The 23,958-nt window shown below is 28.9% G+C and overlaps 3 protein-coding genes across 5 annotated transcripts; 1 reads left to right on the top strand and 2 right to left on the bottom strand.

Moving 5' to 3' along the window:
• Positions 1-1,410: 1,410 nt before the first annotated feature.
• Positions 1,411-2,679, bottom strand: LOC106788085. Its single transcript, XM_014751009.1, has 2 exons — positions 2,583-2,679; positions 1,411-2,066 (listed from the first exon to the last, which is right to left on the bottom strand). The coding sequence occupies exons 1-2, from the start codon at positions 2,595-2,597 to the stop codon at positions 1,650-1,652; spliced, it is 432 nt and encodes a 143-aa protein (XP_014606495.1). The 5' UTR covers positions 2,598-2,679; the 3' UTR covers positions 1,411-1,649.
• Positions 2,680-5,283: 2,604 nt separating this feature from the next.
• Positions 5,284-7,616, bottom strand: LOC106788084 (methyltransferase-like protein 6). The gene is made up of 8 exons (XM_014751008.1): positions 7,076-7,616; positions 6,835-6,980; positions 6,618-6,761; positions 6,366-6,539; positions 6,000-6,174; positions 5,752-5,800; positions 5,504-5,552; positions 5,284-5,302 (listed from the first exon to the last, which is right to left on the bottom strand). Exons 1-4 carry the CDS (start codon positions 7,451-7,453, stop codon positions 6,383-6,385), a joined length of 825 nt encoding a protein of 274 aa, XP_014606494.1. The 5' UTR covers positions 7,454-7,616; the 3' UTR covers positions 5,284-5,302; positions 5,504-5,552; positions 5,752-5,800; positions 6,000-6,174; positions 6,366-6,382.
• Positions 7,617-9,620: 2,004 nt separating this feature from the next.
• On the top strand, positions 9,621-23,958 carry LOC106788083 (D-beta-hydroxybutyrate dehydrogenase, mitochondrial). Of its 3 annotated transcripts, XM_014751007.1 has the most exons (7): positions 9,621-9,833; positions 10,009-10,024; positions 18,732-18,946; positions 21,180-21,408; positions 22,519-22,671; positions 23,014-23,221; positions 23,638-23,958. In XM_014751007.1, the coding sequence occupies exons 3-7, from the start codon at positions 18,740-18,742 to the stop codon at positions 23,798-23,800; spliced, it is 960 nt and encodes a 319-aa protein (XP_014606493.1). In that variant the 5' UTR covers positions 9,621-9,833; positions 10,009-10,024; positions 18,732-18,739; the 3' UTR covers positions 23,801-23,958. The 3 variants fall into 3 exon arrangements, with proteins under 3 accessions (XP_014606493.1, XP_014606491.1, XP_014606492.1); XM_014751005.1 differs by having other exon boundaries at positions 9,621-10,024; XM_014751006.1 differs by lacking the exon at positions 10,009-10,024 and having other exon boundaries at positions 9,622-9,833.

Here is a 23,958-nt window from a genome sequence, read left to right as displayed (position 1 = left end):
AACAAATGAATGAACAAATTTATTCGTTTAGATGTTCATTAATCTTCACATTAAGTAGATGTTCCTGAATAAATGGCCTTCAACCGAGAAGAAATTTATAAGACGTAAGAAATGAATAACCTCCCTCTCAACTTCCGACAAAAACTTGAATACATTCCGCGATAATGTGGCGCGAATTTGAACAGTTTCGTCTGATTCTCATCACGCACAACTTTTCAGTATCCCAGTGAAAGTACTACCAAGTCTTCAGTCTCGAAGAATACGGAATAAGTTCTCATTCGTAGGGATTTATTCTTATTGTGTAACATAAGATTACGTGTGAATCGGACTGCGAAGAGGAATATCATTTTTTTTACAAATAGTCTACGAAAGTTTCATTTCAAATTCTATTCTAAATTCTCCAAAGATATATTTACAAATCAAAATTGAATGAATAAATAATAATATTTATTAGAAAATATATATTTATTTTATAGTTTTAATAATATTAAATTACACGAATATTCATTGGCCAATATTTTTTCAAAACCTTCCCACCAAGAAAAAAAAGAGAAAATATATTTATTTATAACATATAATAAATTCGAATTAATCAAATATTATAAACATACAATATATACACATAAAATACGCGAAAGCATAAATTATAATAAAAGAAATAATTAGGACACATCGCTAAGCACGCTCGAAACTTTCACCCTCTTTCTCTAAAAACGAGAACACGGCCTATTTCTTATTATAACACTTTAAGGTATTATCATTAGAACAAAAGCTTCACATATTATATCATCATCTTGAAACAAGATCTCATCGATGATATTATTGATCGTGCCAATGCGATTAGGAATAATGTTTGTCTCATGATGTCAGAGAGTTTCCGCTTGTATTATAGATCGTGATTTGAGTTCATTATGTTTCTCTCGTGTTCAAAATAACACCGTAGATACATGCATGATGAATTCTACCATACACGTACCACAAATACACACGCATCCATGAAAAACCGAGCTACGAATATTATAAATTATTAATTTATGATGTATTCATGCGATAAGCACGCGATTTTCTGTTCAAATCTCGCAAATTAATATAATTTAACAATGTGAATTGATTTTCACCGATTCTCATTTGTTTCGATTATTTTTATTTGTAAAACACATTTACAAAATTTGTGCTTCTCTAAAAGAGGCGGCTCACTTTTATTAAATAAAATTTTAAAAAAAATTTCAATAAAAAATCTCAACGATTCGATATAAATTATAAGAAATACGCTGTTTTTCTGTAAAATAAACGATTTTTACTGTAAAAGTAAAAGATTAAAATAAACAATTATAATAAAGAGAATTTATTGAAATTTTTCATCGATTTCATTTGTCAAACGACAGACAGAGAAGTAATTGATAATATAAATTCGATATAACCGTTTGTATTTAAAGATCAAATTAAACTACATACATCGTCAATTGACTTACTTAATCCTCAATTAAATAAAAAGTAAATCTTAATTCGCCACATTAAGGGAATCTAATGAGGAATAAGAAGAACAATATACACTTTTTATAATATGCCTAGTCGTGTTATCCCGAAATTAGTTTCTTTCACGTGATTATTATGAACACAATATTCGTATGTTCATATTAGAGATTAATTTAAAAGTAGTAGGGGCTGTTGTAGATGTAGGGGTAAGAACGATAAGGGGAAGCTACATAAGGGGAAGCTACATAAGAGGAAGCTACATAAGGAGAAGCTACATAAGGGGAAGCTACGTAAGGGTAGACATAATTTCGGGCATAAGTATAGGGTGAGGAATAAGCAGTGTAGGCAACTGGTGCTGCAGTGTGGAATACAGCAGTTCTCTTGTTTCTTTCAGTCAATTCTGTACGTTTTTCCTTAGCTTCAGAAGCAGCAATTTTTCCCTCAATATCTCCATTAAGCGATCTTTTTTCTAGTATAACTGATTGTATGTTTTTTTCCGCATTTTCAGGTGACAGTTCGTTTTTCTCTTCTGAACGTATAACTTCCGCGTGCGTTGAAGCAACAGCAAACATAGCCAAAAGAACGACAGTCTAAAATAGAAATATGTACAAAAGTTAGGGGATATTTTTATTTGGTAAATTAACTGTCGAGATAGTTTATTGGAGATGAATGAGTTTTGAAATATTATTACAATATACAAAAGTATTATATCTAACAAAAAAAGTCTGAAATTTGAAAAAGATACAAGTGTTTATATAGGTTTTTAATTAGATTCTGTTCGATTTTTAATACTTTTACTTGATTGTTAGATATCTTCAAAAAGAAGGGATCAACCAAAAGAATAATAAATAATATATAAAAATAATATTTCTATATCCAATTAGTAATTCCGTGTATCTCCATTACTATTGCAAGCTTCTTTCAATTTTAATGAAACAACAAAATTTCTAAAATACTTCGAATTCTAAAAATGTATCCAATTGACAAGACTAATATTGACTTAGTTAATTATTAAAATTCAAATTCAAATTCAAATTAAAAATATATAAGATAAGTTTAATTATATGTTATATTTGATAATTGTGTTGATGTATCGTATTACTTACAGCAAAGTACTTCATGATGTCTGCTTAGAGGATTTGGGAGGCTGCTGCTCTGGTAAACTAGGACCGAATGATGCTCTTTCATTTTAGTGGATGGCTTTATATACCCACGATCAGATCATCCTGTCGACGTCATCCGCAGATTGATCAATGCATGAGGACGCACGAATCGTTCGTGATATGAAATGTGTGCGTGCCTTAGCTTTAACGTTAACGTATCTTAGCTTAGGTGTAAAATGGTAAGGTAAGGTGTCTTTGTCAAGACAGGGTTGTTACTTGTTGTAGTGTTCTATTGTTTAATCGTTAATCTATGGACTAGCAATACGTTTATGTATACATTAGCTTAGCTTCTTCTTCTTCTTCTTCTTCTTCTTCATTCCAAGGAAGGTATCATGGTGTTCTATCGACGATTCCATAATAGTCCCATGTACGAAGACATACCTATGTTACAAGATACACTGTTCAAAGGAAAGACCTTGGCGATCGTCCAAATACAGAGGAAAGTGTTTTACAATAGCCACGTAATGCCGATCGCACGCACAAGGATTTTATCGTAACGAGTTCCATGAACTCTTCTTACTATAAACATACAATTTATACGATTATAATACATTCAACAATTTTGAAAAAAATCCATTACTTTATTTAGGGTTGCTTCAACTGACTGTATTTGTATAAATGTTAAATATATATTATTTTAATCATTACTCGAATACTAATTGCGCGCATAAAGTTTAATTTTATTGCTAAAGGTGAAGTGTCCAATTCCAAAAACTTTTTCTTTTATTACAATGCAAAGTTTTGCACAATAATAATAATTTATAGATAAATTTTCGAACTAACTTAAAAGGTTCTAACATACTTTCTATACATGACTCTTTGAATTATGTATACTATTTTTAAATTATTTGGACATACTTTAATAAATAAACTGGTTCGACTAGTTTCCGAAATAGAAAGAATCATTGAATTAAATAAATTTTAATTTATAACTAGAGAAAAGTTTTATAAAAAGGTCATCACAAGTTTACACACATACGCTATGTATATATACATACCTAGATTTATTTAAATTTATTAAATTTAAAAAATCTAAAACGATCAGAAAGATCTAAAGCGATCAATTATTTTTTTTTCTCCTGCTATACAAATGAGAGAATATTCTTAAGATTAAGTAATCATTTTTGTGATGAATATAATATAGATTCGAGCTTGATAATGCCAAGGATATTGGACCCATTTAGATAACATATTCGAACGAAAATAAAAGTATATTAATAAATTAGTTTTAAATATTTTTTTCTTCTTTTTGTCATTATTGATCGTAAGAGAGAAAGAGGGAGAGAGAATCCTAAATTTTGTTTCTATTAAAAAAAAATAGTTTGAAATAAATTTAATTTTTATTCTTTATTTCGGAGGCAGATTATTAAGATAGTATAGTCACTTATTACTTTACCACAAAAAAAACTATTAACAAAATTGATATCGAAATTTCAAAAGGTTAGAGAACATTCTTCTCTCGTTTGCATGTATAGTAATCATTTAAAAAAAAGAGCAAAAAATAAAAAAAAAGTAGAAAATATCCCAGAAATGAATTATGAATACAATTTGTAACTTTTGATGCATATTATATTAAATAAAATAAAATAAAATAAAATAAAATAAGGATTACGTATACAAATGGGTAATAAATATATTTAAAATTTCTTTTTCTATAAATTTTTTTTACAAAACATCTTTATTTTTCTTTTTTATCTTAAACAAAATTGATGCATTTTAATCGTCTTAAATACATCAGTCGCATATGAGATAAAAATCTTTAATTTATAACATTTAACATGTAGATAAATTAAACAATATTTCATCGAAATTGTAAGTCTTTTAAATAAAATAGTTCCATTGTTTGATGTGAAATGTTTATGGTAAATCTGAAAAGTACAAATATTTTTTGATAATTTCTTAGATCCTATATAGGTTGAAGGGTAATAATTTTATTTTCTACAATATTCAGTTAGAGCTAATATTAAAGTCTTCATAGATTTATACGAGTATACTTATTTATCATCATATAATTTATTTAATAATCGTTTAGGTCCCAGGGCTAATTGAAAATGCTAAAACAATGCGATAGAATATTTAATGCCGAAAAAAACAAAGCGGTGTAATAACACTCCTCTTTTGTTATTTTATTAAAAAAAAAAACTGTTTCAAGTCTATATAAAAAAAAAATTTTAGCATTGCGATTGTTGTATTTTTTTATAATACAACTGGATAATTACACCATTCGTATATTTTAATATCAAATCTGAGGAATACTAATATATTGTATTACTTGGGACTGAAACGATTAAGATAATTAAAATAATAGTCTGTAAAAAAAAACTTACATAAATTTCTTTTTTATTTCCATGCGGAATGCTAAGAAAAAGAATGAGATCAGATACTATTCCACCTGTAATAAATAAATTTGGTGTGAGGATAATTATTATGAATGTTCGTAAATATTTCATTTTATTATGTCAAACTATATTTTCAGCGGTAGTGACGAATAATGCATATCATTAATTATTCAAATTAATAAATCCTCATCATAAAATAGAGTTTAAAAGCATGAATAAAACATTTTGTATGAATCAAATTTTTTTAGAAAAAACTACTTACGCAGGTAGTAAAATATTTCTTTGAAAATACATGAAATTTAAATTTTGTTATTGTTGAGGGACCTGTAACAAAATTCCACAATTAAATATCTTTTGTGATAAGAAACTTTTTTATTTATTTCTAAATAAAAATAGAGTTTCAGATAGGAGCGAAAAACAAAAATTTTGGTCATCAATTAAAATCAGTTGAACTATGAGATCATCATATAAATATAATAAACAATACAAATGTTATTTAATATATTAAAAGGAAAAAGTACTTACAAAAAATATTTAAGCCTTCCACTAGAGCAATCCGTTTCACCATAGTGACCTATAATAAAATTTTTATGATTAAACATTTTTTTGTAGTAAAAAATATTTTATTCGATTTAAATATAAAAATAACTTCAGATAGGAGCGAAAAACAAAAATTTTGGTCATCAATTAAAATCAGTTGAACTATGAGATCATCATAAACATAATAAACAGTATAAATGTTATTTAATATATTAAAAGGAAAAACTACTTACAAAAAATATTTAAGCCTTTCACTAGAGCACTCCGTTTAATCATAGTGACCTATAACAAAATTTTTGTGATTAAACATTTTTTTGTAGTAAACAATATTTTATTAATTTTAAGCATAAAAGTAACTTCAGATAGGAGCGAAAAACAAAAATTTTGGTCATCAATTAAAATCAGTTGAACTATGAGATCATCATAAACATAATAAACAATACAAATGTTATTTAATATATTAAAAGGAGAAACTACTTACAAAAAATATTTAAACCTTTCACTAGAGCAATCCGTTTCATCAGAGTGCTACTACGAAGTGAATCCCTGATATAAAAATTTATGCATCATGCCATATATATCCAGTGTTCATAATAAAAGGATTAAAGTAAATTGTCGATAAAGCCAGAACTGTTCAACATGATCATTGAAAGATCCTGTAACAAAATATTTCACATTAATACACTGCTCTAATAACACAGTTTCTTTAAATAAAATAAATTAATTATAAATCAGATAGGGGCGAAAGATAAAATCTTCATTAGTTTCAGTTGAACTATGTAATCATCATTAGAAGAATGTAACATTTTATAAATAAACATTTACTACTAAAACCATTATACAATACCTTCGAGTCTCAGCTATTTAAACTTTCTTCAATTTTGCTTGTACAAAAATTCTTGGTACATCAATATTATCTTTAACATTTACAGTGCGTCTTTGAATGTATTCACATGTTGAAACTTGAAAACCAGCAGACTGAAAGAGCTCAGTCACTTCATCAATAGAAAAATAATAAGATCTGTAATTAAATAACATTGTAAATTGAATTATTTGAGTATATTGTTTAGAATAATTTAATTTTATAAAATTAGTTTACCTAGTTCCATCTTGACGCATATAAAAATTGTCAGCAATTTTATGTCCTGGTTTGAACCGCAGTTGTGCCATATCATATAAACCATAATCTCTAAAAAGTAAAACTCCACCGGTCTCTAGTACATTATAAATATTCTGTGCAACCCTATAAAAGATAAAAAAGACAATGTTAAGAAAAAATACTCAGCGATATAAAACCTGAATATAAGGAAGCTTACATTTTAAACTTTTGTGGATGTACAGCAGAGAGTACAAAAATCAATGTAGCTGCGTTAACTAAACAATCAACTTCGGCAAAACAATTATCTGTTGTAATATCTGTTTGAAATACTTTAATTTTTTCAAAATCATACAACAAGTGATTCTGTAAAAAAGAAAACAGAAAAAATCTCATGAAAATTATAGCTAATTAAAATAAAAACACAATTTAAAGAAATTAACTTAATTAAAAAAATTTACCTTTGTTAGTTCAACAGCTTTTGATGATAAATCACATGCGAATATTTTTCTAAATTTCAGTCCATCTTCTAATAAAGGATAAATCAAATTACCGACTCCACAACCTATCTCGAAAAGGACATTTTTATTCGCATCCGAACCCAAGCCCAACAATTCGTCGAATTCTCGTGTCGTCCAATGACGATCTTTGAAAAATCTCGTGTTATTTCTTTTATAAAATAGATCCCAATGTTTTTTAGCATCTTTTTCTAATTGATTAGCACGAAACTCGGAAACTAATCGTGAATTTTGTGCTTTTATTCTTTCGATTTCTTCTTTGGTGAGACGCTTGGCCACATGGCCTAATAAAATTTCCGATTCAGATTGTAATTCAGTCATTTTCACTAAATTTATCGAACCGATGATGAAATTTATAAAGCAACGAAGAAATAAGATACATTTCTTTCAATTTTCCATTGAATTTTTGTCATAACGGTAGAAATATTATTGATATTGATTCAAGAATATAAGTAAAAATTAATATAGTTCTTCTCACCTTGATGCCCAGAAAGGAAATGAACGAGTTCATTGATGCTGCTATGCTTCCTATAGTGGCGTTAGTGCCGAAAACCGACGGTGCTGCCACTAGTTCAATAAATTCAAAGCGCGCGAATATTCAAATGCTCTCTTACGTATTTATGTTTTTGAGAAAATAAATCGCTAAAAATTCAAACAATTTTATAATGAAATAAAAAAATGTTTCTAATCTTTTATTTAATATATTAATTTCAATTAATAGAGGTTAAACAATTAATTCGGTGCTTTGATATTAAATTTATTGCATCAAAATCGTCATCTTTTTTTTCGAAATTCGTTAGTTGCTTGAAAAATGAATTAAAGTCATCGAAAATAATGGAAAATATTTTGAAAAATAACACACATACAATTACTTTATGAATAAATACTAAATTTGTTAAAAACGCATCGAATAAATAAGATTTTTTAAGGAGAAAAGTGGAATTTTTGTAATTATGGAAATTACAGAACATTGTTGAGGGTTGCTGTTTGAAAAATCTAATTAAGGATTTTTTTGAAGGATGTTTTTAACTAACGCGTAGTTTACTTTTACAGACTTATAGGGAACATATAGGTAAGGTGGTTACGCTCGTTAGTATGAATTCCGCGAGTGAACTTATTCGACGCTTTAATATGCAACTCCCGCACGAATCAAATATTTTCTTTCTGTATATAGTAGTACTCACAATGACACAGTATTGAAAGGGGTTAGTCGTGATTAAAATTTTATAGTCAAGTTTGTTACCGAGATTGCATATATACATCACAATACATATATATAAAGTTCTATAATATAAATGAATAGACACACAGATTTAGGTCAGATGTATTGTAAAATAAATATGCAAATATATTTCAAAGTATTTCTTTTATAAGACTAGCGAAATATTTTATTATATTAATCTGACGTAATCTGTCTGCAAGTTGGATACTTCAAACATCTGTCGTATGAATAAATATATTTGCGAACTTTAGATTTTCTGAAATTTCAACTAGTACGGAAATTTAGTTGGCTGTCAGATTAAAACTCATGAAGAATCAGTTAAAATGGTTTGCACTAGTCATTTCCGCTTCTACCTCCGTTCAAGCACAGGATAGTCTCTAACTACTGTGACAAGGTCAAAAAAAAAAGAAATAATAAATTGCAAAGGCGAGTAAGTAGGTCATTGAAAACTACGATTAGTTACGTCGAATTCTTGATGATTAGCCAAGAGAATCGATTAATTAAACTAAATAAAAAATAAGAATATTAAATTTCATAAGACCTAATCATTAATATTTAATGTAATTTACAAGTGCGTTCAGTATTCCTAAGAAAATCCCACATTTACTTTTCCATAAACAATTGTTAAAAGATGAAGCACCGATCTATTAAATAAATCATTTCATAACTCGTCGAGAGAATAAAGAAGATTGCTATAATATTTTCATAAAAGATCACGTAATAATCTCTTCAAATATAGAAAAAAAAAAAAAAGAAAAAGTTAAAATCTCCAGCTTCTACGAGGAATTAAAAGCTTAACTAAAGAAATAAGCTTCAAGTTTCTCATTAGCTTAAAAAACATAATATTATATTAAAAAATGCATACACCACTACCAATCGTCAAAAATATAAAAAGATTTTAATAAAATCGCAAAATTTGTAAACGTATTAAAAAACACGAAGAAGAAAAGCAAAAAAAAAAGGACAGTCGAATGTAAATATCATTCAAATCAAACGCCAACGTTTGTAATGTTTTTTTTTTTTTCTATACCTGACTAATCAGTAAAAAAAAATTGCCAACAGAGCGGAAAGATTAACAACTGATTTAAAAGAATATCTAATCGAACGAATAAAAAGTGTAAAGACAAATAGAAAAAGGAGAGAGTGTGAGGGGGTGGGCCGGTACTATGGTAAGAAGGGTGGGTGGGGGTTTTTAAATAAGAGAGGGAAAGAAAGAAAGGAAGAATCTTTGTTGAAAGTTGCTAAAGAGAAACGAGAGAAGCAATCTGGGCGTAGTCATACCACGTGACTAGTGGAGGCTCGAGTGGCAGCGAGTGCGAAGATGCCGCGGAATGTTTTCCCCGGGCCGGGTTAGCTCAGCTCGACTCGACTCGAAGCAAACACGCAAACCTCCAAGAGGTTTGTCTGTCTACTCCGTTCGCGCCGTTCCTCCTCGTGGTCATTCCAATCGGGAATTCTCTAAAGCCGGTTGTGCAGCAGGTAAACGCGCGCACGCGGCCCGCTGCGGCTCGCCGCTCACATTTTAACTCATAACTATACGTTTAAAATAACTGCGTTTCTTCTGGTCTCACATATTTTTAACACCATATCATCTTATATTACATCGTCTCTTCTTCTTCTTTTATTTATTTTATATTATTTGGTCATCGATCAGCCACGTCCACGCACAGGTGAGTCAGATATTATTGATTTTGTCATTTTTTTTTTTTATTCGGTATCAATGTTTTATTTATAAATATACGACGAAACTTGTATTCGTATGATTATTTCTGGTATGAGTCAAGTTTTTGGGTTATACGGCATGTTTGTCATGTAAGGTAATAAAGTGGAATAACGTAATTGGTATGAGATTATTTTGTCTATTTGAAATGTAGAAGTTTTGTTCGATAATATGACTAAATTCGTGTTCTTGGTAAGAATCAAGTGTATGCTTTATGCGGTATATTGGTGGTGTAACGTATAGTAAGTGGAACGCATAATCGTCTCGTTAGATTAGGTTGCGTTATTAACTATGTATGTGGGTATTCTTTAAACGCAATGGAATTTTCACGTGCGATTTTATCTCAATTCGATTTTGTTCAAGTATTTAATATGTTTTTCTTTATACTATCCTTTTTATTTTTTGATATCTTGTTTTCAATTGTTTATTATTACGAAAATATAATTATTTCGTAAGAAAATACACACAGGAATTCGTTGGACTGTTATTCACGGAAATATGCGTTTATCGCGTAGTGAGGATCGTATCGTGAAAGAATCGTAAACTGGAACCGAAAGTACAAAGCTTGTTCGTCGCGTGTAACGATGCCTGACGCTTTACGGTGATAACGCGACGTAGATGCATACAATTGATTTACGACGCGTTTAAAACAATACAAACAAATTCTAAAAGACTAACTTTCCTGGATCACCGTAAACGAATACTGATTAATGGTTTTTTAACGAATACAAAAATAAGCGAAAAAGCTCTGATGATTCATCAAATGTTATAAATTATTGCTTAATAATTAGAGCACAAATTAATCTAAAGAGAAAAAAAAAACCAAATTCATTTGCCCAGTTATACTTTCAATAAATCCAAGATGCGTTTCATGGTGATTCAATGAATCTTTTCAATTAATGTTTGTTAATTAGAGCATGAGTTATTTTAAAAAAAAACATCATCTATCCTGCAATAACTTTAATGACCAAAAATGTGTCAGTATAGAACATTTGGATTTCATAAATTCTGACGTTTAAAGGGACAAATAATAGTGGAAGAAAAATAGGAAAGTTTGTAGGTTCGTGGGCACTTTCACTTAAATTCCACTGTTTCTTAGAAAATAAAATTACTAGTTGTTCAAAGAGAAAGAGAGAGAGAGAGAGAGAAAGAGAAAGACAGAAAATAATCGATCTCTTCTTAATCGATTTGTAAAATCTTTGCGAGAATGTATTCGTATTTTGTCGCATACTTGGTCGCGTTTCGCCAATAGGAATAATCGAAGGTTTTCAAGTGGAAATGAGCGAAGTTCACTTGGCAAGAAATCGAGACAAAGGAATCGTTCATGTAAATGACGCCACTCGGCATACCGAACTATGAACTCACGCGTTCTCCAAATTTCCCTGCCATTTCGGTTGCGAATAAAACAGGAACGATTCTAGTCCGTTCATTTGAACGATTTTTAAATACCTACGACTAGTCATGCAAAAATTTTCTTCCCATTCATCCAACCCCTCTATTTTTCCCTATTATTTTTTTCATGCTTCCAAGAATAATAAAAGAAAAAGTATTTTTGTTAAATCGTTCGTTTCGTTTCGTCAATGATATTTCACAATGAATAATACAAATTTGATCGAATTATTTCCAAATTTTTTAAAATAATTAAACAGTGAACCAATATTGTCACTACCACGAATCGTTAAATGGTAATTGTGACTCGGCAAAAGATAAATTAGTTGCCGGTTAAACGTGATTGCATAATTTCGATAAAATCAAGTTCCCAACGTAACGGACCACTTTTACCGTCCTGACATTTCTCGTTCTATCTGCCTTCATTTTTATATCATTTTTCTTTTTTTTCTTGTTCTTGTTCTTTTCTTTTCTTTTCTATTTTTTTTTTTAAACTCATTTATCTTTACTACTTCTCTACGATCAGAGTCGTTTTCGATCAGGATTGGAACTTTCTTCGCTATGCCGAGGGATTTCAAATGATAAAGATCGCGTCTCGATGAGCAAGTAGGTCGAACGCCTGCCTCTTACGAACGATTTTCAAGTTGAAAGAATTTTTTCACATCTTTGAGAAGCAACCTTCTTCAGATAAGTGTAGATTATATTTTGAGAGATCTAGTAACACGCGTGAGAAAATACGCGAAAGTGACAAGCGTTTACGTATTAAGGTATACAAATATTCATTCGGTTATGTTTTTACTGCAATGCACGTGGCGGCGTTTAATGTAAATTAAGAATAAAAAAAAAAAGAAACGAAAAGAAAAAAAAAGAAAAAAACAAGAAGTATAACTATTTAAAGTCTTGTGAAAGCTACTTCGTGGGTCTCGTTTTCGAATGGCCAAACCATAATGCAAATAATCTTGCCGACATACCTCGATTGAGCACTGTTTACCTTTTACACACGCGGTCACTCGCGGTCAAAAACAGCCAACGGTACCGTAACGTTCACGGCAGAACACAGCAACTTTTATACATTCCTCCAGATGATTCTTAACTATGACGTCGTGCTGTTTGTATTTCTGTAGTTTTATCTTCGGTACGGTCGTTAAGGAAAAAATGCGTTCCAAGAAAATGATTGCTTTCTTTTTTTGAGGGCATCGTAATTACGTCATACTTTAAACCATAATATTTTCAAACAATATTTTGTTTTTTATATACAAATTAAATAATATAATAATAATAATAATAATAATTTATTTCATTATTTATTATAATTTTTAATTCTTTGATCTCATTTTTTGTCCTTTATTCTTTCTTGTTTTTAAATAAAATGTATTAATTTGTAATTAGTGTATATTTTTTTGGAAGATAAAATTGTATACCTCTTATCGCGTTAAAAATAAAAATCCCATCCTAATATTAATCTTAACATTTATTAAACAAATTCTATTTATTCTGATAATATAAATTTTACCTGACGTTAAAAATTCATGTAATTTGATTATTCTTACTATCATTCCAAAATAATTGGCAATTAAGATAAGATATATCTGTGTTTTCCAATCAAATTAAAAACCGTACATCTATTATCCTACATTAATCTTTTATAAAAGTAAAACAAACGTCATCTCAAATTTCCACATATATTTTTGTTAATCAGTCTGTATGTGTTGCACCCGCGTGCGCGTGGTGAAGGTAAAGGGAAAAAAGATAAAGGATTAATCTTATCACCAAATGGAAGTACAGTATGTTTAGAAAAGTTCAGAGTAATTAGTCAGATACCATCTACGAGACTTTGAAATTAGAAAGGCAAGTTTTTACGATAACTTGCCAAAAAGAAACGCGTGGTTGATCAACGTAACTCTTGTTTTAAAAACTACCTCCTATCCCATTTCCGTGTGCATTTACTTTATCACGGAATTGAAAAAGAAGTCCGTTAATTTAATGCCGGAATACGTTAGACCAGACCGAGGTTATTCAGCGTAATGTAATTTAAATGCTTACATTTGCTCGTTTTCTTCCTCTACCATGGTTTTCTTGCACGCTCAATATTTGCGACTGTAATGCTCTTTAATAACATTTGCTCTCTGCTTCGTAAGCGTCTATTCGACGAATGATAAAATATACGTGTATTTTGTGAAAGAAACGCTCGTCCACTTGTACTTAAAATATTTCCTAAATATTCTACAATTTTTACGTAGTCCACCTCCGCTTCCACTTCTTCCTCCTTCTCGCTGTACTTTTTCATTATATCAAATTTTCTGGATACGTCTAACGAGAGATAGTAATCCGAAATAGAACATTTCTAAATCTCGTAGAAAAATGCTTTGCATTAAAATGATCGTGGTTGTTTGTAATTTAAAGTATGATACGTTATGCTAAACTCATATAGTTTTTATTATTTTATTTTAATTATAATATAGGAATTGATTTCTTTTGATTATTGAATTATATATTTCTTTGAATTATATATTTCATCTTATAGCAATTAGGATTATATATTCGTTTAGTAATAATTTTATATTATATAAACGTTGAAATGTTTTTTACGACATTCAAGAAGTAAATAAATTTGATGTAAATGACGTTGGGAGAGAGAAAGAAAGAGAAAATGCGCCTTTTCGTTTTGAAGTATTCATGCTTCTACAAAAATTATGATTAAAATGCATTCAAATTTGAAGAAATGCAAATGGAAATTTTAAAATAAACGTTATAATAAATTCAGATAATTTTACGGTTAAAGAAAGAAAGAGAGGTTCATTAAAATATATAAAAATGATTTAAATGTTTTTCTTGGTTTTCTATTATTTTAAAGTAAAGCACAATACAAATGAGCTTTATTTTCTTAATAACTTAAATGGTGTAAGGTCTATAAATGAGCAGTTGTTAAAATAGCAAACTTATTAAAGAAATTTTTAATTAGCTTAAATAACTTAAATAAATTTAATGTTAGAAACATTAAGAAAATTTATATGGAAGATTTTGTAAGTATTTATGCATTCAATTCATTTCAAATCTTAATAAAAAAAAACAAATATTACTTCAGAATTAAATATAATCATAAATTTTAAATAATCTTAAGATTTATACAGAAAGGTATAAAATCTAATAACAAATGAAGTTTTCTAAATTTGTTAATTTAACTAATTGTAAGAAAATATAAATTTTAGCAAATTATTTAACAATTCTTATTTTCATTTTTATATTGAAACAATTGTTTAAAGTTCACTGAACGAACGAGTAGCATAAATTTTCTAATACAATAATTCATATACTACGCAAGTTCTACTTAACGTAGAAATTATATTAAACGAGTAACAGTTAAATTATCCTTTCGAACTAACCGAAGAAATCCGTTTAACTATAAACGAACAGTTGTCTAAGTAAGGTCGTCAATGTGCAATCCTTTGAACGAATCGAAACGCCCACTAAAACTCACTACTGTAATATACCTATACATTTCGAAATTGGCACGGGTGAATAAACTTTAGCGATTCCGTATGCATGGAGACTGGAAGTACACTTCGTTGAATAGGAAAGGAAGCCACTTCGTCACACGCCTACAACACGCATAATGTCGTTCAATGATCAATACTATACCAGTATAATACTTACTCTTCTATAGTCATACAGGTTATCAAGGATTAATAGAGAGATGACATAAATTCTAGTTCATCTAATCATTTATTCTTATCTCTCGTTTGCCTTGAAACGTTATTTCTATTTTTATAATTCTTATTTATTAGAATTTCATGTTGTTTATTATTTTTTTTTCAACATTTCCTAAACTCATAAATAAATGAGTTTTGAACAAATTGTAAAATAAAAGGTAATACGATTATAATTACGTGTCTAAATTAATTATTATTATACTTTTGTTAGAATTTCAGTAATATGAAAGTTAAGTCGACTTAACTTTTTGGTAGATTTAATATAATTACGACATATTATTAATTACTTAAATTACGTAATCTAACCAAACCTATTCGGAACTTCATTATAAAATCATGATTTTAATGATAAGAATAGAATAATTATTACGTTTGAAATCTACCTTAATATTCTGGAGTCCAAATTTAATATAAAAAATTGTACAAAAATTAATTTAATATTTCAATATATGAATGTCTTAATAATTATTTTATATAAAATAGAATATAACTTTTTATTAATTAAGCGAATAAATTTTCCTGTAACATTTGTTATTGGAAATAAAATGAACCAAACTTTTCCTCGATTACGTAATTCAAAATGATTGATAAAAACGAAGTGAAATTATTGATGGGTGCCGTCAAATGAAAGAGAAGATCGGAAGGAAGAAAGTATGAGGAATAAAATAATAAAAAAAGAAAACAAAAAAAGAAAAAGAAGATATCGATATTCGAGTCAGATATCGTATTGGTTTCTTTTCGGATGCAACAACATTCCAGAGAAAGTTAGCCGTGGCCGTCGAAGCGAGTAGTCGTGTGCGTCCGACTCCTCATGCACAGGTTTGATGGCAGGTGCACACAAGGGCGGTTTCGTTTGTACTCGAATACCACGACGATATCTCGCTTACAGGTGTGTCCGGTGAAACGTATTAATACTGGTAACACGTTATTCGTGTCGGCTTTCCTACTACAAAAAGACCATTTGTAACGTGTTCTATTACCAAACCTATGACATTTCGATATCTCTAATTCCATTCCGTTAATATTATCTAAATTTATTTATTTATTATCTATTACAATAATTTATTGAAGAAATTATCACACACAATTACAAGTTTTATTTATTTATTATATATTATTATTATATCTACAAAATGTTATATTTATATAGAAAATTAGTTTTGTCAAAATTGAGCATAATTTTGATTCAATGTTATACGAAAACTGTTATATATTTTTATATCATCAATTCATTACATCGATATATTTTGCAATTTATTTATTGTATATTATTTATTAAACCTAATATCGCGTAATTATTTGTTCTGTTCATCTTATTTGGAAAATAATTTTGTAAAAAGAGTTGATTACAAAATTTATTTTAATGTTGTTTATTTAGTATTGTTAAATTTTTATTATTTTTTTTTTTTTATGACAGATGTTTCCTCGTCAATTTTTTTATTTAATAGAAATGAATTTCACTGAACTGACTCGTAAGACTTTTACTTTCACAACGGATACTTACCGGACTCGTTCCCGTTGTCATTTATGGATCGTCGATCATTTTCGAGACTTTCGATCTATCGGTTAGAATTTCTCATCGATATTAATAACTAGCATATCAAGGGGAATATATACTTGGATAATAACCTATTAAATTTCTCACTGTCAATTAACATCGTCTGCTATTATCAGACTGTTACCTCGACACGTTATTAATCATTGATCTTGAAAGAAGAGACATCATTGATGATATTATAGTTACACCGAGTATAATTATCGTCGACATTTAATCGATATTGTATTGGATATTTAAAAAAGAAAAAAAAAAACACAAGAAAATTTCTTTTTACGTAAAAATAAAACTTTCCCTTGTACGAATAACACAATAGACAAAATTAATATAATTTCAAATGAATTAATACTTAAGAATAAATATAATGAAAAAATGAAAACGAAAAGTTTTCTTGGCAATAAATAAAAAAAAAAAAAATAACCAAATCCAATAAAAGAATATATTTTTATTTTAAAGAGAATAATCAAGATAGAATAAATGTTTATATTATAAAAGTAATAAATATAATTATAAAGTTAAGCGTAGATATTTATCTTGACGGTTGATTGTAATGAAAAACTATCAAGTAAAACCGAGAAGAAAAAGTAATCTTTTAAATTGGAACGAGCAAATGCTTTCGAAGACACGAAAGAAAATTGTTTCTCGCTTTTCCACATCGGTATCCCTCGTGATCGATGTACCGGAAACCGAAGATATTTCGTAAATTCGATAATCTCGAAGCACGTCAACGCCCGATGCATTCGGTACGTTTCGCTGGGCAAAACGATTCACGATTTTATCGCGTACAAGAGAAAGCACAAGAGTGTTTATAGAAAATCAGCCGATTCTATATCCGATTTTCTATTTTCTTATTTATCGTTTATTTTCTACTTTTTGATGATCAATAGAATAATACATAGAAATAAAATTATAATAAAGAAAGGATATATAGAGTATAGAAAGTAAATAAAAAAACACTAGATCGAATATATTACAATAAATAAAATGGTTTATCATATCAATCGCGTTGAAGTTTTAACTCTTTCTATTTTTCTTTCTCTCTCTCTCTCTTTTACTTTTCTTCAGGAATCAAAATTCCATTGCTGAATTTGAAGGGATAAGAGATAAAAACGAAGAACCTTTTTCTACCCTTATCCAGAATGTTCTTGGGGGCTAATCAATTCAGCACATTAACGGTAACACGATCCGAAAATTTATGAAATCGTTTAATTCGTATTTCTACAGGTAACAATCCCCTTTCTATCTTTCCTCTATCTTTCTCGATTTTATTTTTCTTTGACTATTTTTCATATGCGTATCTATCATCCTTTTTTGCGATGAGAATATATGTAGAAAAGGGTACAAATCCTATGAACGAGGGAAGATCAGCTTGAACGTAGTGACGATCGGTTGAGTCTCGTTATGCTCAGAAAGATACGATTTTAGAAAGGACGGTTTACTCTCCCGTTCACTTTTCACACGAGAAAACGAATTCCTAGTCGCATTTCTCGAGGCGTCTCGCATCGTTGAAGCGCAAGAGGCACACCAGCCTGGAAATTCGAGGATCAACTTTATCGAAAGACTCGGCTCGATTTCTTTAAACGATTCGTTTTGTTAGATTACTCTTTATGTATGACAATGATAGGTAAATTGTGGTACCTGAGATATTTGCGGAAATCAAAACTTGTGCGATTCTTTAAACAAAATTGGATTCATTTGTTAGTCATTTTTATTTATAATATTTATTGTAGTAACGTTTATGTGCGATCGGTGGTTCTGAAAATATTAAATTAAATATTTCTTATAATTTTTAATAATTTTTTTGTAGGTTATACTATTTAAATATACGCGTGTGTGTGTTTTAAAGAATATCGTAGTAATAATTTATTATTTGTTTAATATAAATAATATATGCAGGAATTAATTTTGTATGTGTGTGTGAACAAAAGATAAAATAAAAATAAAATATTAAAAAGATTTGTTTGTTTTTTTTCATTTCAAATTAATTTTCTTTTTTTTTTCAGATTGAAAAATGGACGTAGAGACGGGTGCTATTTTAGCCCTACAGATTTTAGCCCTTTGCTCGATAGCTGCTGCCCTACTCGCATATCTGATGCGACAATCGCGAAATGCTACAGACGAATACGAGTTGCGAAACAAATGTCACGTACTCGTAACCAACTGCGATACGTGTGTGGGTCTACAGATTGCCCTTGCACTCTCTGAAGCTGGTTACAAGGTAATAATACTCTTATATTATATTCTCTTGCGTTCGATATAAATCATACGAACTTTAAACGAAGATCGTGATACCCGCGCATTGTCTGAAATTTTCTTACTTATTTAAACTTTTTTTTTTCTATAAAAATAAATTTTTCCCTTAAATCGTAAACTATAACTTTTCGAACATACGATGCACAATACCAATAATCATATATCTCGGAAAAAGTTTATACCAATTAATAAATAAATATTTTCAAGTATTTTATCCATCAATATTATTCATTGAAATATTTTTTAAAAATTATGATTAAACATCGGATCAATGCTTTTTCCTTTTTCATTTAATTTCTGCGAATAAGTCAGACAAAAGAATTTCTCTACTAAAATCTTTTGTGGTTTCGATATATATTATAAATATTATTATTAAGAGAAATATTGAATAATGAAATTAACAAAAAACATCTACTTTCCTACTTGTTACATAATTTCAATCTGTTAGCACACGAAATAATTATAGGTATTACGCATCAGATGAAATATATTGAATAATTAGAGAATCGTGTTGGATAATTGAACTCGAAGCGAGTTGATCGAAGTCGAACGAGTCTGAATAAGAGAGAACTGCGCACGAGTAATGTGAGTTTCCAAGTAAAATACATGCAAAATAGCCTAACTTTAACTATCAGTTAGAATCTGCGTGGCAGATGTGTATATATATACATAGATACGTATTATAACTTTTAACGAATGTACACGTAATTTTATCAATTATGTTTGACTTATTTTTCTGAGCGCATTATTTCTTTTATGAAAATATTTTTTACTTTATAAACAGAGAATAAAAAGTGAAGGATGTAATAGTAATATTGATTAGAAGTCTAAAAATAAATGTCATTCAATTTGTTAATGTCGAAATTTTTATCTCACAATAATTAAGTATAATCCTTAAGAAGAAATCATTAGATGTTAATTAAAATTAAATTAAGTATCCCTAATCTCGTGTAATCCAATGTATCTTCTCGTTATCTTTGTAACCGTAAATATTTCAACTCTCTTTACCCTATCTTCAACTCAATTAATTTCAGTATATTACGAAAAGCTAATTAATGATAGCGATTTATTTTTATCTTCCCTCCCTTTTTTTTTACGAGTAAATTAATTTTATTTTCTATTTATTACAAATATACTATCGGCCGAAAGTTTTGAGTCATTTATTGGATTCCGTAAAAATTAAACATCTTATTAAACTTTGGAAATGATTTGTCGTTATTGTAGCAAATGTTAAAAAGTTAAATTATGTTTTAAAAAATTTGATCATTTTCTTAAGTCCAATAATACTTTTGTAGATTTCATACACCCAGTTTAGGTTAATATTTGGAATAAACTTTTTTACTAGGATATCTTTGAGAACATCTATATAAAGTATAAAAAAATATTAAACTAGAAATACCCGAAGAACTAGGTACGAGTTTGTGTTAAAAAAATTTTAGATGTTAGATTTTATTCATACGTCAAGTTGTTATCAAAAATAAAAACAGATTTGTTATATAAAAGTATAAAGTTTGAAGAACATACTTATTGCTTGTTAAATAAAATTTAACTAAATGGAAAAAAGAAAAAAAGAAATACTTCAGTCTTTCTGAATAATACTTTGGTTACTTAAAAGAAATTCATTTATTCTGATAAATATCTTGTTTATTTGAATTTACATAGTAATACCAAACTTGTAGCCTTTAGTGTATATAAATACATAACCACTCTGTTTCAATTCAATAAAATACTTCGTAGATCTTCAAATCACCATATTGAATTTGATTTACGATTACCAGAGTCTACGAATTCCTTGTAATATATCTCAACGATTAAGGAGGATAAATTCAAGGTGAGAAAGCACGAATGTACGATTCCAAGCATAATTAACGCTTGCCTTCTACGTTCCCAAAGTTACAAGTAATTGTCCTCGAGCTTTGGGTGAGAACGTTAGAATTTAGACCTTTCGAACTAGTACGAACTTAGTCCGAATTTTGGGGCGTTGGGAGAAGTTTAAAGGGATGAGAAATAAGAAAGTTCGTCATTCAAGTACTTTTATGAAAGCTTTTACTCCTACCCCTCTTCCCTCCACTCCGTTCTTTTCTAATAGTTTACTAATGTTCAAGAATGATCGATAATTCGTATTTCAATTTGATCGATTAAAGAGAAAAGATTTAATGAAATAAGTTTTTTCTTTTTTTTTTTTCTGAAAATTATAGGTATTTGCTGGTCTACCAAATCCATCGGAAAATTCACCATCGATGAAAATTTTAAAAGCCGTTGAACAGGAACGAGAAAAAGAAATGGACAACGGTGACTCGAATCACGATAAGGTTCAAGTTCGTGTTAGAGGACAAATCGTGCCATTGGAGTTGGATCCAACTAGGGAAGATAGTCTACGTGCTTCTTTGGATGCAGTTAGAGCTAAACTTCCAGCTGGAGAAGATGGTAAGCATTTTCTCTGATTTATTGTTTTCTATAGGTATATAGAGTATACTAAACAAAACAAAAAATATATTCACAGATCAAGCAAAGACAAATATTTGTATAAATATATATATTTTCTTATTTAATTTATTTATTTAAGTAATAATATAATAAAGATAATAATAATAATATAATGTGTATTAAAATATTATTGTGTATTAAAATATTTACTAAGTTGACAAAAGTAAGGTGAATACATTTTTTTTACAATTTTTCTTCGTATATAAATTATATCTTAATTTTATAAATAAATACAACACACACACACACACCACATACAATTAAAATATAAAATCGTCTTGTTTGTTAAAAATGATTCATGGTTAGTATTCCCTATGGTTTATTGAATTGAATTAAAAAAAAAAAAAAAGGAAAAACTACGCGGTGAGTGAGATGAATCGTCTGAAAATATTAATAACGATGTTTAATTAAGATGATATTTATAATGAAGCAGAAGTAAAACTGGACGCGCAACGTATGTAATAATTTCTATCTAGGTCGATGAAAGAATACACGCTTATTTTTCTCTAATTCGTCATTCATTCATTCTTAAAGGAATATTTTCATTATGAAACGTTTGATCTGCTTAATTATGAGACTATTCGTAAGAAAAAAAAAAAAAAAAACATACAAATTCTCCTATCAATCTTGATTCGGTGCTTAGGATAAGAGTACCTCATTAGTCGAACGAACGAACGAACGAACGACCTGAACTTCGAAGTAGAAATAATAAAAAAATAAAATAAAACAAGAAAAAGAAAAAGGAAACGAAACCTAGTAACTAACGAAGTCGAGACTCACATCTGTCGACTGGAATATCCGAGCGTTATTTCGAAGGGGAAAAAAAGCGAGAGAGAGAGAGAGAGAGAGAAGAAAAAGAAAAAAGAAAAAGTAAACAGGATTCGCGTGTGCAAAAAGAAAAGAAAAGAAAAGAAAAGAAAAGAAAAGAAGCGTATAAATAAAATAAAAAAAAAAAAAAATACAAAGCTACTTTTTTTTCTCATCAGAACAGTTAGGAAAGAAGGATGAAGTTAGAAGTTTATTAATGCTTTAAATCTTTCTATGATCCAGGTCTGTGGGCAGTGATACACACCGGTGGCTTGGCGTTACCGGGTTCTATAGAAAAGCAAACCAGTTCAGCGTGGGAATCGATGCTGCGACACAATCTGGTCGCACCCCTTAGAACGGCAAGGGTGTTTATCCCTCTTCTGCGCGTTAAAAGAGGTTATTACAGTTTACCCTACTTACTCAACATCAGACTTTTTAATTTCAGGTCACTCGTCTGTAAGAGAATTTTGTTTATTCTTGTTCTTTTTTTTTTCTTTTTTTATTTGTGCAAACAACATTTCCAATCTTCTGTTTCTTTTTTTTTTTTAAATCCATTTTGTTCTTTCTCGTTTGCTTCATATTTTTTTATTACTATTTACGAATACAATTCGTTTATTCGTTATTACTATTTTTTGTATTGTATCGTTTGAAAGGAAGATAAATTTATTCGTTTATGCATAAATATAGGTTATTCTTTATGCTAGACGTATTAACATAATGAATATTTACTCGCACAAGGTCGTATCGTTCTCTTGGGTGACTCCGAGACAAGTTATGCTAGCAAAGCCGGAACAGGCCTTGTGGCATTCACTGCTTCACGTAAAGCCGTGGAAGGGGCTGCTGCCGCATTAAAGAGCGAATTACATTCTTCGGGTGTTGACGTCGTACTTCTCAAACCACCACCCATCAATCCCCTCGTCCTTTATGCATCGCCTCTTCTTAAGACGTAAATATCTTTTGTACTCTGTATTCTATCGAATGGATTAATAATAGTTTCTCTCTAACCGAATATCAGAATTAATAATAACAAGTCAAATTATTTTGTAATTTATCGACAATTTTTATAAAATTAAAAGTAAATACCATAGTTAATATGTTTTTTTAATTTAAATTTCGTATAAAAAGTTTATCGACAGATTTGGTTTTTTTCTTTTCTTATTATGTTTTTGCAAATATTATTAATTGTTAATATTTCGTTTAGCTTGTGATTAATAAAGTTTAATATGATACGCATGAACAATTAAACAAGTTTGTAGTAAAAATGCAGTTTTGATAATCATTTTTCTTTGAGAAATGTTATTATATATATATATTACATCGTATTAATTAAATAAATTATTTTATTGTTTTTTTTTTTTACAGACTCGACGTTGAATCAGGTGTTATGTCTTCTGAGGGAACGTGGGTCGCACCTTTATCGAATTACTCGGTTCAAAACTCTCTAATTCCTGCATTAACGACACCCTGTCCATTAAGTTCTTACGATATGAGTTTGAAAACCAAATTGTTCTGGCGACAAAAATGATAATATAAAAAGAATGAGTGTTTTTTTAGTTTATAAGGTATTTTCTATTTCTTTCTCAAACGGAAGAGAAATAATAGACACTGTAAATTTGTAGTATTAATATAATAATCTGTACAGTTTTGTAAACAATTTAAAATAAAAATATCTAGAATTTAAAA

Source organism: Polistes canadensis, unplaced genomic scaffold, assembly GCF_001313835.1.
Source record: "Polistes canadensis isolate GaletaPanama2010 unplaced genomic scaffold, ASM131383v1 scaffold_124, whole genome shotgun sequence".
Lineage (NCBI taxonomy): Eukaryota > Metazoa > Arthropoda > Insecta > Hymenoptera > Vespidae > Polistes > Polistes canadensis.
The sequence above is the reverse complement of the archived record's forward strand: the minus strand, read 5'-3'. Positions and strand labels throughout refer to the sequence as shown.